At 44.8% G+C, this 17,936-nt stretch overlaps 1 protein-coding gene across 1 annotated transcript in view; it reads right to left on the bottom strand.

The window, feature by feature from the left end:
- Positions 1–17,936, bottom strand: part of LOC143964481 (integrin alpha-11-like) — a 268,377-nt gene that overhangs the window by 87,812 nt on the left and 162,629 nt on the right. Inside the window, exons 9-11 of the mRNA XM_077474255.1 lie at positions 15,877–16,045; positions 8,723–8,793; positions 3,968–4,112 (exon numbers count right to left, since the gene is read on the bottom strand). Of these exons, the coding sequence (XP_077330381.1) occupies positions 3,968–4,112; positions 8,723–8,793; positions 15,877–16,045 (385 nt within the window). The remainder of the gene's footprint in view (positions 1–3,967; positions 4,113–8,722; positions 8,794–15,876; positions 16,046–17,936) is intronic.

Genomic DNA, 17,936 nt, shown 5'->3' with positions numbered 1-17,936 from the left:
AGCAGCTTCATTATTATCCCAATTAAAGAAGAAGAGAATTGTGCGCTGCATTTCCACATTTCATAATTTGCCGCGTCACGAATGTTAATTCTCCATTACGAACACTAGTTTACAAGACCGACCGCTTCCGGCTCGCCCTTGCTTCCGAGCATGCGTGTTTGTACTTTGGACTTTTGTCTGACGGACTTGTGTACACACGCTCGGAAAATGCAACAACAAAAGCATTTGTCCGCAGAAAATTTTAAAACCTGCCATCCAACATTTGTCTGAGGAAAATCCGACAACAATTGTCAGACGGAGCGTACAGGCGGTCGGATTTTAACCACTTCCCGAACAGCGCACGACGATGTACGTCGACAGAATGGCACAGGCAGGCATATTGGCGTACAGGTACGTCCAATATTCAATGCCGCCCTGCCCTGCCATCGGGAGCGCGCCGCCGGCGGCGCGCTCCCGCGCTGGTCGGGACCCCCGTGAGTCCAGTCGCGGGACCCGCGGACTTGATCGCCGCGGGCATCCCCGCGATCGTCTCACGGAGCGGCCGAATGGAGGAAATGCCGAGTAAACAGCATTTCTCCATTCTGCCTAGCAACTAGTGACGCTGATCTCTGCTCCATTTGATTGGAGCAGAGATCAATGTTCACTAAATGAAAGCCCAACCCCCCCACAGTTAGTAACACGCCCCTAGGAACACTTAACCCCTACACTGCCACCCACTGGTTAACCCCTTCACTGCCAGTGTCATTTACACAGGAATCACTGCATTTATATAGCAGTGATTACTGTATAAATGACAATGGTCCCAAAAATGTGTCAAAAATGTCCGATGGGTCCCCCACAATGTCGCAGTCACAATAAAAATCGCTGATCGCCGCCATTACTAGTAAAAAAAAAAATAATAAAAAATTATTAATAAAAATGCTATAAAACTATCCCTATTTTGTAAACGCTATAACTTTTGCGCAAACCAATCAATAATCGCTTATTGCGATTTTTTTTTACCAAAAATATGTAGAAGAATACGTATCGGCCTAAACTGAGGGAAAAAAATGTTTTTTTATATATTTTTGGGGGATATTTATTATAACAAAAAGTAAAAAATAATGCGTTTTTTCAAAATTGTTGTTCTATTTTTGTTTATAGCGCGCAAAAAATAAAAACCGCAGGGGTGATCAAATACCACCAAAAGAAAGCTCTATTTGTGGGGAAAAAAGGACGTCAATTTTGTTTGGGAGCCACGTCGCACGACCGCGCAATTGTCAGTTAAAACGACGCAGTGCCGAATCGCAAAAAGTGGTCTGGTCTTTGACCAGCAAAATGGTCCGGTCTGAAAGTGGAAAAGTTTCATTCATTAAGCTGCTGTGCGGCAGGGCCCCTCGGGCCCCTTACAAGTGTGTTGCCTGTACCCTCCCCCCCCCCCCCCCCTGATTGGCGGCCCTGCCTACAAATGATGATAAATCATGTTAAGCTGTTCACGCTATACAAGCTATAGGGAGCTGTTAAAGTATCACCGACACAGTAGGAAAATATTACAGGACATTAAAACTATTAAAAAGCACTGAGATCTGGGCAGAGAACAGCGAACTGACTTGCTATTTGAACCGACATCGCAACAAGAGATTTGGTTTTCGGAAACTCCATTGTGTGTAATTGCTGTTGGGTGAACCCTAATCAATTTAAAGAGTAACTAAGCCCAAAAAACTAAAAATGTATATATTTTAGCTTATTAATCATTTATCATTGGACATGGTGGCTGCATCGGTTTTCTTTTTCTATTGCTTTAGACAGTAATCCCCCCCCCCTACAGGGCCAGCCCAAAACACTGTGCCCCCTGGGTCCAAGAATGAAATGCTGCCAACCCCCCCCCCCCCCTCAAAAAAATAAAAATCAATCCCACCAAATGGCCCCCCACAGCCATTATTTTATATCATGATAATTAAAACTAAAAATTACATTTATCAGGAAGTCATATTTATATGCAACTGTGGTGTAAAGGGGGAACTGTGGTGTAAAGGGGGAACTGTGGTGTAAAGGGGGAACTGTGGTGTAAAGGGTAACTTTGGTGTAAATGTGGTGTAAAGGGGGAACTGTGATGTAAATGGGGAGCTGTGGTGTAAAGGGGGGACTGTGGTGTAAAGGGGGGACTGTGGTGTAAAGGGGGGACTGTGATATAAAGGGGGAACTGTGATATAAAAGGGGAACTGTGATATAAAGGGGGAACTGTGATATAAAGGGGAACTTTGGTGTAAATGTGGTGTAAAGGGGGAACTGTGATGTAAATGGGGAACTGTGATGTAAATGGGGAGCTGTGGTGTAAAGAGGGAACTGTGATGTAAATGGGGGACTGTGGTGTAAATTGGGGACTGTGGTGTAAAGGGGGACTGTGGTGTAAATTGGGGACTGTGGTGTAAAGGGGGAACTGTGGTGTAAAGGGGGAACTGTGGTGTAAAGGGGAACTGTGATGTAAAGGGGAACTGTGATGTTAAGAGGGAACTGTGGTGTAAAGGGGGTCTGTGATGTAAAGAGGGAACTGTGGTGTAAATGGGGAACTGTGATGTAAAGGGCGGACTGTGATGTAAAGAGGGAACTATGGTGTAAAGGGGGGACTATGGTGTAAAGGGGGAACTGTGATGTAAAGGGGGAACTATGGTGTAATGGGGGAACTGTGATGTAAAGAGGGAACTATGGTGTAAAGGGGGGACTGTGGTGTAAAGGGGGAACTGTGATGTAAAGGGGGAACTGTGATGTAAAGAGGGAACTATGGTGTAAAGGGTGGACTGTGGTGTAAAAAGGGAACTGTGGTGTAAAGGGGAAACTGTGGTGTAAAGGGGAAACTGTGACGTAAAGAGGGAACTGTGATGTAAAGAGGGAACTATGGTGTAAAGGGGGGACTGTGGTGTAAAGGGGGAACTGTGGTGTAAAGGGGGAACTGTGGTGTAAAGGGGGAACTGTGATGTAAAGAGGGAACTGTGATGTAAAGAGGGAACTGTGATTTAAAGGGGGAACTGTGATCTGAAGGGGGGACTGTGATGAGTCACCTGAAATGCTGCACAGCTCCCTGCCTGATGCCTTAGATAACCTTAACTTGTGTCTTGTTTCCCTTGAACCCTTTGCTCTTCCCATGAACGTCCTATTGAAGCCATGCCTTTGCACTTCCTACTTGCCAGATAATTATGCTCTCTCCACCCGATATCTTGCTCCTTTGCGTACCTGCAGCTGTCCTTATTTGAAATACCACTGATTACTGACGTTTGGCTTGTTCCTCAACTACGCTCCTGCTTGATCCCTACCTGCAACCACTTGGTACTGACCTTTGGCTTGTTTACTGACTGCACTTTTGCTTGATCCCTACCTGCTATATCTGCTGCTGGCCCCCGGCTTGCTCACCTACAGGTGAGGTGCTCCTGAGGACCAGAATCTGGTACTAGGCAGCAAAACTCATCTCCACCATCAGGAACTCTGGTTAGTGCTTAGACCCCGCACCTCCAGTGTGCCCGCATCTTCCGCCAAGGTGGCCTTCTTGTATATCTATCCTGCTGTTCACTGGAAGCCTCTCTACTGCTATAGCTACTGGTCTCTGAGCCTGACCCCTGACTGTGACACCATGCCAGTCTGTGCCCTCTCACGCCATGGGGGTCTGGACTTAAGGTGTAATCAAAGTCCTTTTGTAATCTTTACCTCCAGCCAGGTATGTAGGACCAGCTCAGGTGCAAACAACTAATTGGTCCCTAGTACTGCCCCTCATACTGAGTGTTTCTGTATAAAGGAATACAAGAGTCTGGTATCAAGTATAAATCAGGTGGTACACTAGTTACTAATGAAAATGTATTGAATGTATTAGTTTATGTATTTTTTATATGTGTCTGGACTTCGGCTTTAGGAAAGTATGTTCACACGCTTAGCAGTACTTTGATGTTACCATCTTTTCATTCTTTGTTTTTACTAAACATGTAATTTGGGTATTTACCAAGGTATGCCCCATGGTTCTTGAGCTCATCCGGAAACTCCCTTAGGTAAGACTCTCTTCGAGGAATGACCTTCCCACTGCTTGTCTCTTTGAGAACAGCTCCATTCCAGTCGTACGCTCCAACCGCTCCCAGCAATATCCCATCCTAGAGGAGAAGACATCCATACGATATAATAGCACTTCAAGGAAAGCTCATGGAAGAGAAACTCAAAACAAGATTTATATCTGGCCATTACCAAAGTTATTTTATGCATCTAAAAGATGTCCCAAATGTTAAATATCAGATAAACCCCCATGGCAAGAATAACACTGCCTGATAAAACAAAGGTGTGTTGGTTCCAAGCCTAATAATTGCATCACACTTAGTGAAGAGGCCAGAGCCAAAACATTGAAGACATTCAGTGGAGAAAAGTACATGAACAATAGTAGAGCTACGGGCAATAGCTCAGGGGGCGGACTGACAACTCATGAGGCCCCCCGGGCAATAGGAGATTATGGGGCCCCCGGGCAAAAGGAAAAGATTGTGGGGACCCTGGGCAATAGGAGATGATGGGGGGCTCCAAGGCAATAGGAGATTATGGGGCCCCCGGGCAATAGATTATGGGGCCACACAGTATACACACTAAGGATGAGCCGATCACCCCCCCCCCCCCCCCCTGTTCGGTTCGCACCAGAACCTGCGAACAGACCTAAACTTCGTGTGAACTTTAGAACCCTATTAAAATCTATGGGACTCCAACGTTCACAATCTAAAGTGCTAATTTTAAAGGGTAATATGCAAGTTACTGTCCTAAAAAGTGTTTGGGGACCCGGGTCCTGCCCCAGGGGACATGGATCAATGCAAAAAAAAGTTTTAAAAACTGCGTTTTTTTCAGGAGCAGTGATTTTAATAATGATTAAAGTGAAACAATAAAAGTGTAATATTCCTTTAAAGTGGTTGTAAACCCTTACAAACCACTCTGACCTACAGGTAAGCCTAGATTAAGGCTTACCTGTAGGTCCAAGAAATATCTCCCAAACCTACACGGTTTAGGAGATATTTGCCCGAAGACGGGCACCGCTATCTACGGCGCATGCGCACTGAGCGGGGCATTGTCGATGACGGCAATGCCGCGAGTCTCGGCTCCCGTGCGCATGCGCGGGAGTGACATCATCGCTGGTCCGGCGAATCACAGCGCCGGAGCAGCGAGATCCACGGAGACCCACCAAGAAGATGGACGCTCGGAACTACAGGGGACAGCGGTGACATCGCTGGCTCCTGTGTCAGGTAAGTGACACATAATGGACTACTATGCAATGCATAGTAGTCCATTATGCTTTACCTTTACAGGGAATGAAAGAGGAAGTAAACTCATCAGTGTTTACTTCCTCTTTAAATTTCGTAGCTGGGGGGTGTCTATAGTATGCCTGTGAAGGGGCGCATGTGTCCCGTGCTTAGAACTGTCCCTGCACAAAGTGTCATTTGTGCAGGAAAAAAAGTCTTTTAAAATCACTTGCGGCTATATTGTCGGCTCCCGTAATACAGAGAACACTCAATGCCCGAGTGCCCCAATGGTCAGTCCGCCCCTGCAATAGCTACTTAATTAGGTTTTGTCTTTTATTTTCTGCCAAAATTGGAATCTGGTTTGGAAACCAACCCTACTTTTGTACCCATTTCTTTTTATTCATTTTTTTTAAATATAAATAGATCTCTTATTGTTGATTGATGGATTCCAAGGGCATATCTGTAATACCAGATGGTATTTATGGACCAGGCACCATACTGCAGACATGATGTACCATAATGTACTGAGAATAAAGAACAAAATATAAAAAGTTTCTTAACAATCAACCAAAATGCCACTGCTTTTCTAGGAAACTATTGTGAAACCCACATAAAAAAATGTATCATACTATCCAAGATGTGGTCAAAGCTAAGCATCGACCTTTTCTATAAACTTCCTAAACAAATAAGAACCTTACCCTTATCATTCTGTTGGATTAATTGGGAAATATAATATATAATTTTTTTTTTTTCCAAACCACATGAGGTACAAGGTAGAGCCTCCTTTCAGAGCTTAAGAACGTTTAATCCCACCACATTACAAAAAGGGGCAGTGAAAGGTTAAATATCTCTGTGGTTATGACCACTGTGGCCTAAAGGTTTTCTGGCTCCCAAACGTAGACTAACCATTGTGCAGGATCAATCAGTGAACCGGCAATGAGGCCGACTTAGGCGCTTGTCCCAACCAACAACATAATATAGAGGATCATGGAAATAATGCTTATCTCCTTCAATTTACAGTATGCAAGCTATATCCCCCTAACTGGTGGATTTTATTATATATGAAATTTGGCAAGATAAAATGTGCAACATACGTCAAAGAAACCAATGTCTGTTGAGTAATTAATTTAGTGACCCACTAGACTCGCTTGTACATAAACGCAAAATCTATTTTTCAGTATATTTGGCTTTATGTCTCAGTGCATACAGTTTTCTCCACCCCTGTAGACTATTAGGAGCCAGCACTTTAAATGGCCTGAGGCCAAGCCGGTGGCCGCCACTACGATTTGCCGCCATCAGGAGCTTGGCCTATCACCTCCTAAACATCAGCAGTTGACTGAGAGCTGTTCATTTCAGCTTGGTCACAGTTCTGGGGGACCAATGGAGCATGGCCAGAAGAAGACAGCGACACATATGTGTGACAGAGGGTGTTAAGGTCCACCTTCCCTGCCGCCACATAATCAGGTGTCGTAAAGGGGTAATTATACCATTTTTGAGAATCTGTTGCAAAATTTCTTACCAGAAGATCCTGCCAGCTGCACCACTTCCAGTTACAGAATGGCAAAGCTAAGCCACTTTCTCACAAGTAGCAGCAACTTTGTCAGCCTACAATGTTCTCCCCATCAGGTGGCCTTTGGTTTGCCTATCAGGTCTATCAGATGGGAAGCCCAACTGCCAACTAAATGAGCTTGAATGACGAGCTGCCTATGCTGCTGCTAATAGTGAGGCACTGGCTTAACGTTGTCATCCTGCAACTGGAAGTGCAGGATCTCCTGATAAGAAACTCTAGAGCAGGTTTCCTCCCAAACGAAAATTTAAGACATGACACCAAATATGATGAAAAATTTATTTTGGGCTTACATTATAATACATCCACTTCTACACTCTCGATGCCATTGCATGTGGTGCGTCAATGTGCCTCATCATTATATTATATTTTATATGGAGCAGTACCCTGCCGCTGTATTTAACTAGTTCTTTCAGTGCAGAGGCTACCAATCATACAAGCAATAATAGTCCATTCACTTTGACACAGTTTAGAGGATGTATTTTTAAGATCGATTGCTTGCAGAACTTTAACAGGAGAGGCAAAAGGGGCATGAGATGCTCCAAAACTCATAAGTACAGTAAGCAGAGGACACTCTTCTCTTGGTAAAGGTAACACAGTCCAGCCCTCACATCTGGGAATCATGAGGTAGTTTACAGAACAGTGTATTTTCGCAAAGCTTGGGACCATGAGATAGCTCCAGAATAGTTAAAGTCGCATAGCTGGGGACCATGAGATAGCTGCAGAATAGTTAAGATCTCATAACCGAAGACCATGAGATAGCTCCAGAATAGTTAAAGTCTCATACCTGGGGACCATGAAATAGCTCCAGAATAGTTAAAGTCGCATAGCTGGGGACCATGAGATAGCTGCAGAATAGTTAAGATCTCATAACCGAAGACCATGAGATAGCTCCAGAATAGTTAAAGTCTCATACCTGGGGACCATGAAATAGCTCCAGAATAGTTAAAGTCGCATAGCTGGGGACCATGAGATAGCTGCAGAATAGTTAAGATCTCATAACCAAAGACCATGAGATAGCTCCAGAATAGTTAAAGTCTCAGAGCTGGGGACCATGAGGCAGGTCTCTCTGATTATACTCTTTTAAGGAGTCAGTCAGTGACTCTGCTCACAAATCCTATAGCAGCTACATCCTCAGACTCAGGACTCAGTCCCTTGATAAAGAGGCCCAGCATTCTGTCAGGCTGTGTTTCAAGGGCAAGCAGCCCCTTGAAGCTCACAGATCGATCCCTAATGAGGGAAAAGACAATCTCCTCAAGACTTGAGGCTATATACCCCAGGGATTGGCCAGAGCATGGTAAATATTCAGGCCAGTCATTTGAATTTCCTACCCTACATTCTGGAAGCTTCTCCCAGAGGTAGGGGGAAACAATCCAACTCCTAGCCTGTGAAACCATGAGCAGACCAAGGCAAATGATCACTGCTCTTCCGATTACAGAGCAACCCAAAAACTAAATTTACATAGCATCCTATACTAGGAGGAGGGTGCTGCATCTATTATATCAAATGCAAAGGTAGGTGCTGGAACACAAAAAGGGGAGAACACTAAAAACTTGTATGGAATTATGGCAGGGGGGGTCTTGCCAGTGAAATATTCCATAGTCAGCTAACCAGGGTCTAACTAAAACTAAAAGATCACTTTCAGAAATGCTGGTCCTATAATAAACATTTATGAGCATTTTTGCGATAATAATGTTCAGGGTATCTTAAAATATATTATTATGGCTAGACATACGGGCTTTAATTATGAAAGTGTCCTAAAAAAAATGGGTCGTACTCTCTTTCCACAATTAGTCAGGGTCGGACCCGTACTAGACTAATGGAGAATTCTGAATGTGATTGTTTGCTGTGGAGTAATATAGACATTTGTAAAACTTTTGATAAATGCGATGGTTTGCCAACCCCACTCTGTCTCTGTACTCACCTCTACCACATGGGATGAAAACCCAGCCTGGGACATCTCAAGCCCAAAGGACGTCTCATTCTTATTGGTCCCTGCAATGAAAACATAAGCACATCTTCAGTGATTAAACATTCTAATACCAACTTATCTTAAGGCGACCACAATTTTCAAAATAAAGTCTGTGGCCACCCTACTGACCATGCCCATTTTTATTGGGTGTGGGGTTATTAGCAGCATGCAAATCGCGCCACACCAAATGTTGAGTGTGGGCAAATTAGGCCAACAGTGGAAGGGGCTAAAAGGGGTAGGGTTTAATAATACCTGAGCCCACATTTCTCTGGATCTAGGTGTGCACTGTAGGTCATCATCACACACAAGGGCAAGGCAGCAAATAATCAATATCCTTACCCAACACAGCGAAGTCTGTACAAGCTGAAAGACCATCTAATATTGGCATGTGACATCATTAATAACCCCAGACCCCTCCCTTCACTTCTGCTCAAGGCCAATCACAAAAATGTTGCCAAGATGGATTACCCTGCAGCCACCCGGGCTAAGGCCCAAATGATAAGGCTGGAAAAAAATTAGGGACCCGTTCTTTCAACCGTCACAAACTCTTTTACCATTTTTTTTTTCCAGGGACAGCCCCCAAAATAGAGGATTTTTCCCAGAATAAAGGGGAGATCTGGTTATCCTAACTTAGCTGTTTTTTTAGGACTACATTCTTTAGTAAGTAAAAAAGAACATGGCTGTCCATAGTTACATTTCAAAATTTCAGACAAAGCAGCTTTGTACAAATGCATTCATATATATATATATATGCTGGTGTGTGTGGAGAACAGTAGACATTGACAAACATATTAAAGAGGATGTATAGTGCTTCACCTAAAAAAGGGGGATGTATAGTGGTTTTGAACATGTAGGCAGGTGTAGTTTGGCCTCCCTGCAAGGGTGGCGCTGTTAGGTCTGGTCAAATAGTCCTTAATTGGTCGCCATCTGTGGAAATCTTTGACACATGTAGCATACAACCAGCCTGAAAAGGGACAAGTATGGCTCTGTGTTCAGGATAAAATCCACTTATAGACCATTGTGGCTCAGATATGTGGAAATATATGTGATTCATGTATTATGCGGTTATTTTACATGCTTACATGCCTACAAGTCGTCCAAAACATGGCATCAAGACTAGTCACGGGGAAAAAAAACCCTGAGAATCCATCTCCCCATCCCTGAGGACCCTACATTGGCTAACGGTAAAGGATAGCATCACATTCAAGACCCTCTGCCTCACCCACAAATGCACACAAGGAAACGCTCCTCAATACCTATGTGAGAAAATAAAACACTGCACACCCAATCGCAGCCTCCGATCAACAAACCAAAACCGGCTCCTCATCCCCAAGTCCTGCTACAAATCAAAGGGAGAAGGAAGATTCGCAGTCCAAGGACCACCGGCTATGGAACGCTCTACCCACGAACATCCGCATGGAAGAAAACCATCGGGACTTCAGAAAAAAACTTCTAAAGCCTTGTACATACGGTCGGAGAATCCGTCGGAATGTGTCCGATCGGACCGTGTTGTCGGATAATCCGACTGTGTGTGGTCTGCATCAGACTGATTCCGTCGGAATATCCGTCTGACCCAATTTTCCAACTTGTTGGAAATATTTTCCGACCAACTGGTTCGATCGGACATACTCTGATCATGTGTAGAGAATTTTGATCGGACCAAGTGCCACGCATTTTTTCGACAACTTTGTCCGAATTTTTGTGTATGCAACAGTTTCGGACAAGATCCGACGGATTTGGTTGTCGTAATCTCCGATCGTGTGTACAAGGGCTAAGAAGTAGGACAACACAGGATGGACCAAGCGCCTTGAGGCGATTCAGTTTCGCATTTGCAGCGCTATACAAATCATTCATTCATTCATTCACAGCCATGTCTTGGTTGTCCAATATTTTAGAATGACGACGTTGTCTCTTTAACCTATTTGTAAACTTATTTTTTTGTTCTAATAAAGTTTATTTGGCATATGAATACCATGGTTTGGTTCTCCATTCAACCACTTGTCCCGTTCTTTTTCACAATTTTTTTGAACTAATTACCTAAGTTGTGGAGGTCCCCCATCTATACTAGACGAATTGGTTTATTTTTTGCCTCCCCAAAAATGAACAGTAGTCTGAGATCCATCTTTTAAAATAGTTTTCTGGTGCTGATAGGTGACCAAATGGAGGACAAGGGGGAACCCATGTTCCTCTGAAGCCTCCATTGTAGATGCCGTTGGGGGAGAAGCTGTTCGATAGGACGCTGCTGCCCTGGCTGACCTCCATCTTTAGTGTGTGCCCCCCTTCGGTTGGCGCGCATTATGCAAGTGGTCCGGTCAGGCATAAGGTGGTCAGGTGGTCTAGTGCAGGGAGAGGTTCCTCTTGAGGAGGGACAGAATAGAGACTGTTGCTCTGGCTCAGGCAGCAGCTCTTTCTTTTTTAGGCACCCCGTTGTCGGTTTGTCTTCCAGCCGTCTTAATGCTGTCGAGCTGTTTCCACGTAAATCTTCTGTACGGTTCATTGTAAGTGCTTTGGCCAGGGGCATAACTATAGGGGGTGCAGCAGTCGCGACCGCAACTGAGCCCTGTGATGCAGGGGGGCCATGCAGCCCCCTCTACATATGGCCGGCAGGAGCATAGGCAGCTAGCACACACTATTACATACCCCCTCCATATCCCCCTGGGGACAGGGACCCCCAGCTCCCCTGGGGACAGGGACCCCTTCTCACCTGGGGGCAGTAACTTCATCTGCCCTGGAGAAAAGGACCTCATCTCTTCTGGAGACGGGGACCCAATCCTGCCTAGGGACAGTCCCCCAATTGGGCACCTAAAAATGTAAAAAAATAAATAGATAAAAACTACTGATACCAGTGGTGGAACTACAGGGCTCACAAAGGTCATACCTGTGACTACACCCTGGAGTTCCACCGCTGGACTCGGAGGGAAGGGCCCTGGCTGGGGTTCAGGGGGGCCCTTCATGGTTTCTTTCATCGGGGCCCTGAAGGTTCTAGTTACGCCACTGGCTTTGGCCCATCGCGGATGTGTATACTTTCTCCATACCCTCACATTAATATTCCTTGCCACAACAACTGGTCTTCATGTGAGTTCTCTTCCCTTGTGAGCATCAAGGCCTGAGCCCCGTCTACATACAGACAACCCGTGGCACGGGATCTAAACCAGATTCCAGAGTCCTAAATAGTTTGTTGGGTTTATAGCAGGCAACCAACGTAATAGAAGAGGCAACCAAGCCTGTGAATGAACAATGCCCTGGAGGTAATGGTGGAATCCCGAATGAGCAAGTGAGGATTGAGCAAGTCAGAAATAATGAACTTAATGTATAATCCATAAGGCTGCTCTGTTTTCTGCATTATCTTCACTCTTCACAGGCTCCAAACCGATAGATATCCAAACAGGGTGGTCCACTCACTACATTCCATTAACTCCCTAGTAGCACTTATCTACATAATCACTCCACTTCAAATAAATCATTTATTATTCTGTACAATGATTCATTCTCAGCTGTACATTTTTGTAGTGACCCTGAGCTTAATGGCTAGGGCATGGATGCCTAAAAGGCTTCTTGAGGGGTGTTGGTTTCAATTCTGGTGTCTCCTTGGCTCAATTTCCTTTAACAGTATTTTCATGAACTACACTATAGTGTCAAAAGTATTGGAACACCTGCCTTTTATACACACATGAACTTTAATGGCATCCCGGTCTTAGTCCGTAGGGTTCAATATTGAGTTGGCTCCGCCCTTTGCAGCTATAACAGCTTCGACCCTTCTGGGAAGGCCGTCCACAAGGTTTAGGAGGGTGTCTATGGGAATGTTTGACCATTCTTTCAGCAGCGCATTTGTGAGGTCAGGTACTGATGTTGGATGAGAATACTGATGTCTTAAGAGTCCCCTTGGTTGGAACTAAGGGGCCAAGGCCAAGCCCAACGCCTGAATAAATTTCCCCACACCATAATCCCCCCCTCCACCAAATGATTGGACCAGTGCACAAAGAAAGGTCCATAAAGACATGGATGAGCGAGTTTGGGGTGGAGGAACTTGACTGTCCTGACCTCGTCCTGATAGAACACCTTTGGGATGAATTCAAGCGGAGACTGAGAGCCAGGCCTTCTCGTCCAACATCAGTACCTTACCTCACAATTGCGCTTCTGGAAGAATGGTCAAACATTCCCATAGACACCCTCCTAAACCTTGTGGACGGCCTTCCCAGAAGAGGTGAAGCTGTTATAGCTGCAAAGGGTGGGCCAACTCAATATTGAACCCTACGGACTAAGACTGGGATGCCATTAAAGTTCAGGTGCATGTAAAGGCAGGTGTTCCAATACTTTTGACATAGTATATAGGGGTTTATTTACCAAAGGCTAATGAGCTGTTCATTTTTGCAAAGGAATTTTCCCTTAAGCTTAGTAAATGTGATGAAAATTCCCTTTGCAACCAATACCAATACCAATAGTTGGATGATAGAAATATCCCCCCCCCCCCTTCCTGCCATTGTGGTACCATGTGGGAGCAGACGGTGCGAACCCCCCAATTGCCACTGCTACCCCCCTCCTTTCTAGCGAGCAGCAGCAATGGACCAATCAGGGGAGACTGGGGGAAGATCATGGGACATGTTGTTTTCTTTGGAGTGCTACACAATGCAAAAAATGGGGCATCAAGCCCTGGAAAAGCAGGAGGAGAACTACAGACTTTTCCCAGGCAAATGACTGGAGACAGAACAGTTCAGTGCGGGGCAAGAGACTGCAAGGACCTACTGCAGCACTCTGCCTAAATCTGGGTATCAGAGTACAGAGGGACTAAGCCACTGGGAAACTTTGCTGGGGCTGAGGGCCGGGGAGTATAGAGTTGTAACCTGTGTGTTGGGGGCCTGAGCCACTACCAGGACACAGTCTGCTGTGCTGAGGACTCGAGTCGCCCCAGGCAAACCAGAAGTGATGCAAGTGTTTGCTGCTAGCAGAGACTGAGTACTTAGGGATTGGACACTTGACTAGTAGCCTATACCACTGCACGCAGGCTTGACTCGGAGTGTATTTATTTGCACCACCATACAAACTGGGCCCCAACCTTAACCGGATGAATATCTAGGGCAGAGTACTGTCTCTTCAGATAAGTTCTCCACAATGACTTCATTCACTGTCTATACAGTGCCTTGCAAAAGTATTCACCCCCTTGGCTTTTAACCTAGTTTGTTACATTACAGCCTTTGGTTCAATGTTTTTTTTTATCTGAATTATATGTGATGGATCAGAACACAATAGTCTAAGTTGGTGAAGTAAAATTAGAAAAATATATACATAAAACTAATTTTCAGAAATAAAAAAACGGATAATTGACATGTGCGTATGTATTCACCCCCTTTGTTATGAAGCCCATAAAAAGCTCCGGTGCAACCAATTACCTTCAGAAGTAACATAATTAGTGAAATGATGTCCACCTGTGTGCAATCTAAGTGTCACATGACCTGTCATTACATAGACACACCTTTCTGAAAGGCCCCAGAGGCTGCAACACCTAAGCAAGAGGCATCACTAACCAAACACAGCCATGAAGACCAAGGAACTCTCCAAACAAGTAAGGGACAATATTGTTGAGAAGTACAAGTCAGGGTCAGGTTATAAAAAAAAAAAATCTAATCTTTGATGACCCCTAGGAGCGCCATCACATCTATCATAACCAAATGGAAAGAACATGGCACAACAGCAAACCTGCCAAGAGACGGGCGCACACCAAAATTCACAGACCGGGCAAGGAGGGCATTAATCAGAGAGGAGCACAGAGACCTAAGGTGACCCTGGAGGAGCTGCAGAGTTCCACAGCAGAGACTGGAGTATCTGTACATAGGACGACAATAAGCTGTACGCTCCATAGAGTTGGGCTTTATGGCAGAGTGGCCAGAAGAAAAACATTACTTTCAGCAAAAAACAAAATGGCACGTTTTGAGTTTGTGAAAAGGCATGTGGGAGACTCCCAAAATGTATGGAGGAAGGTGCTCTGGTCTGATGTATGGAGGAAGGTGATCTGCTCTGATGTATGGAGGAAGGTGATCTGCTCTGATGTATGGAGGAAGGTGATCTGCTCTGATGTATGGAGGAAGGTGATCTGCTCTGATGTATGGAGGAAGGTGATCTGCTCTGATGTATGGAGGAAGGTGATCTGCTCTGATGTATGGAGGAAGGTGATCTGCTCTGATGTACGGGGGAAGGTGATCTGCTCTGATGTATGGAGGAAGGTGATCTGCTCTGATGTATGGAGGAAGGTGATCTGGCCTGATGTATGGAGGAAGGTGCTCTGCTCTGATGAGACTAAAGTTGAACTTTTTGGCCATCTAAGAAATCGCTATGTCTGGCACAAACCCAACACATCACATCACCCAAAGAACACCATCCCCACTGTGAAACATTGTGGTGGCAGCATCATGCTGTGACGATGGTTTTGAGCAGTCGTGACTGGGAAACTGGTCAGAGTTGAGGGAAAGATGGACGGTGCTAAATACAGGGATATTCTTGAGCAAAACCTGCACCACTCTGTGTGTGATTTGAGGCTAGGATGGAGGTTCACCTTCCAGCAGGACAATGACTCCAAACACACTGCTAAAGCAACACTTGAGTGGTTTAAGGGGAAACATGTTAATGTTGGAATGGCTTAGTCAAAGCCCAGACCTCAATCCAATAGAAAATCTGTGGTCAGACTTAAAGATTGCTGTTCATAAGCGCAAACCATCCAACTTGAAGGAGCTGGAGCAGTTTTGCAAGGAGGAGGAATGGGCAAAAATCCCAGTGGTGAGATGTGGCAAGACTCATAGAGACTTATCCAAAGGGACTTGGAGCTGTGATAGCCACAAAAGGGGCCTCTACAAAGTATTGACTTTAGGGGGGTGAATAGTTTTGCACATTGACTTTTTCTGTTATTTTGTCCTATTTGTTGTTTGCTTCACAATAAAACAAAAACAAAAAAAAAAAAACCCCATCTTCAAAGTTGTGGGTATGTTCTGTATATTAAATGATGCAAAACCTAATAGATTTATACAAAGATACATAAAATAAATATATAACAGAGTAATAAATGAGTTGCAGGAAGGTACACTGGTATAAATATTTTACACGATTGGGAATTGTACCTCCTTCCAGACTGAAGATCCTCTCCCCAAGTGCATCCACGATGTCCTTCAGTGCGGCTTCATTTGTCACATTGAAGAAGTGCTTGTCATCCGGGTCGCTGGCGATATATTTGATTTCATTTAGGAAAGCTTTAGGATTAATCCCTCTTCTGTTGTAATATCCCAGGACCTGCAGGAGAAGCAGAGAGCAATGTCACCTCCTCTGATGTCTATGCTCTGCCCCACTTACATGTATTTTATACTTTATTGTAGTAGTGAGCCGCATAAGGTTATTATTGTTTGGTAGTATGCTGACATCTAGCGGCCGTTTTGGGCCACTACAACTTGTTTACTTTTGATCTGGTTTCTCCATCTGTCCTCCCCTACGTCTTAGTCCTAGTTATTGCGAGTCCTAGCTATACCCTCCCTGTTTCTCTCATGTTAGTACTAAAAAAAAAATTGTCTTATTAAAGTGTTTGTAAAGGCTGACAGTTTTATACCTTCATCATTCTATGCATGAAGGTAAAAAAACCTTGTCTGTGTAGCAGCCCCTCCCCCCAATACTTACCTGAGCCCGATCTTCCTCAAGCAATGTCCATGAGAGCCTCTGCTCTCCTGGGACTCGCCTTCCTCATTGGCCAAGACAGCAGCGGGAGCCATTGGCCATTGGCCATCGGAACTAAATGAATTGCACATGTCTAGTATGCATATTTTGTGATACTTCGTATGCCATGATCGGTTTTTCCTACAATTGTATGTCTAGAATTTTTTGTTTAGTAAAGCATTAAAGTGGAGTTCCACAAAAAAAAAAAAAAAAAAAAAAAATTTCATTAATGTGCTTGAAAAAATAAAAAATAAAACATTTGGAAAATTATTATAATTTCTTTTTACTTATCTTATAATGCCTGTTGCTATGTGGTCCCTCGTAGTCTGCCTCCTTCAGCGCCTGGGCTCCTGACGTCACTTCCCTCGGCGCAGGAAGGGAAATCGCCTCTCCCCCCTCTCCCTCTTGCCAATCATCTGGGACACGATGATTGCGCGGCCAGTCATGGGGCACGGCTCGCGCATGCGCAGAAGGGGTGCCCGGCTGTGAAGGCACAGCCGGGGGCGCTCACAGTTAAAAAGCCGGCGCCGCCCAGTGAAGGGGTAAACCAGTGAGACTTTGATCCCCTCGCATTGCTGGACCCTGGGACAGGAAAGTGTCTGATTGTTAAAAGTCAGCAGCTACAAATACTGCAGCTGGTTCCCGACCGGCGCACGCCGATGTACGTCGGCAGAATGGCACGGGCAGGCATATTGGAGTACAGGTACGACCAATCTTTAATGCCGCCCTGCCATTGCAAGCACGCCGCCGGCGGCACGCTCACGTGCTGGTCGGGACCCCCGTGAGTCCGGTCGCGGGTCCCGCGGACTCGATCACCGCGGGCATACCCGCGATCGTCTCACGGGGCGGCTGAACGGAGAGAGATACCGTTGTAAACAGCATCTCCCCGTTCTGCCTAGCAACAAGTGACGCTGATCTCTGCTCCATGTGATTGGAGCAGAGATCAGTGTTCACTAAATGAAAACCCAACCCCCCCACAGTTAGTAACACTCCCCTAGGAACACTTACCCCCTACACTGCCACCCACTGGTTAACCCCTTCACTGCCAGTGTCATTTACACAGGAATCCCTGCATTTATATAGCACTGATTGCTGTATAAATGACAATGGTCCCACAAATGTGTAAAAAATGTCCGATGTGTCCGCCACAATTTCGCAGTCACAATAAAAATCGCTGATCGCCGCCATTACTAGTAAAAAAAAAAAAATATTAATAAAAATGCCATAAAACTATCCCCTATTTTGTAAACGCATATAACTTTTGCGCAAACCAATCAATAATCGCTTATTGCGATTTTTTTTTACCAAAAATATGTAGAAGAATACGTATCGGCCTAAACTGAGGGAAAAAAATGTTTTTTTATATATTTTTGGGGGATATTTATTATAACAAAAAGTAAAAAATAATGCGTTTTTTTTAATTGTCGCTCTATTTTTGTTTATAGCGCAAAAAATAAAAACCGCAGGGGTGATCAAA

Source organism: Lithobates pipiens, unplaced genomic scaffold, assembly GCF_037356315.1.
Source record: "Lithobates pipiens isolate NorthernLeopardFrog02 unplaced genomic scaffold, aLitPip1_a1.2 Scaffold_8, whole genome shotgun sequence".
Taxonomy (NCBI): domain Eukaryota; kingdom Metazoa; phylum Chordata; class Amphibia; order Anura; family Ranidae; genus Lithobates; species Lithobates pipiens.
The sequence above is the reverse complement of the archived record's forward strand: the minus strand, read 5'-3'. Positions and strand labels throughout refer to the sequence as shown.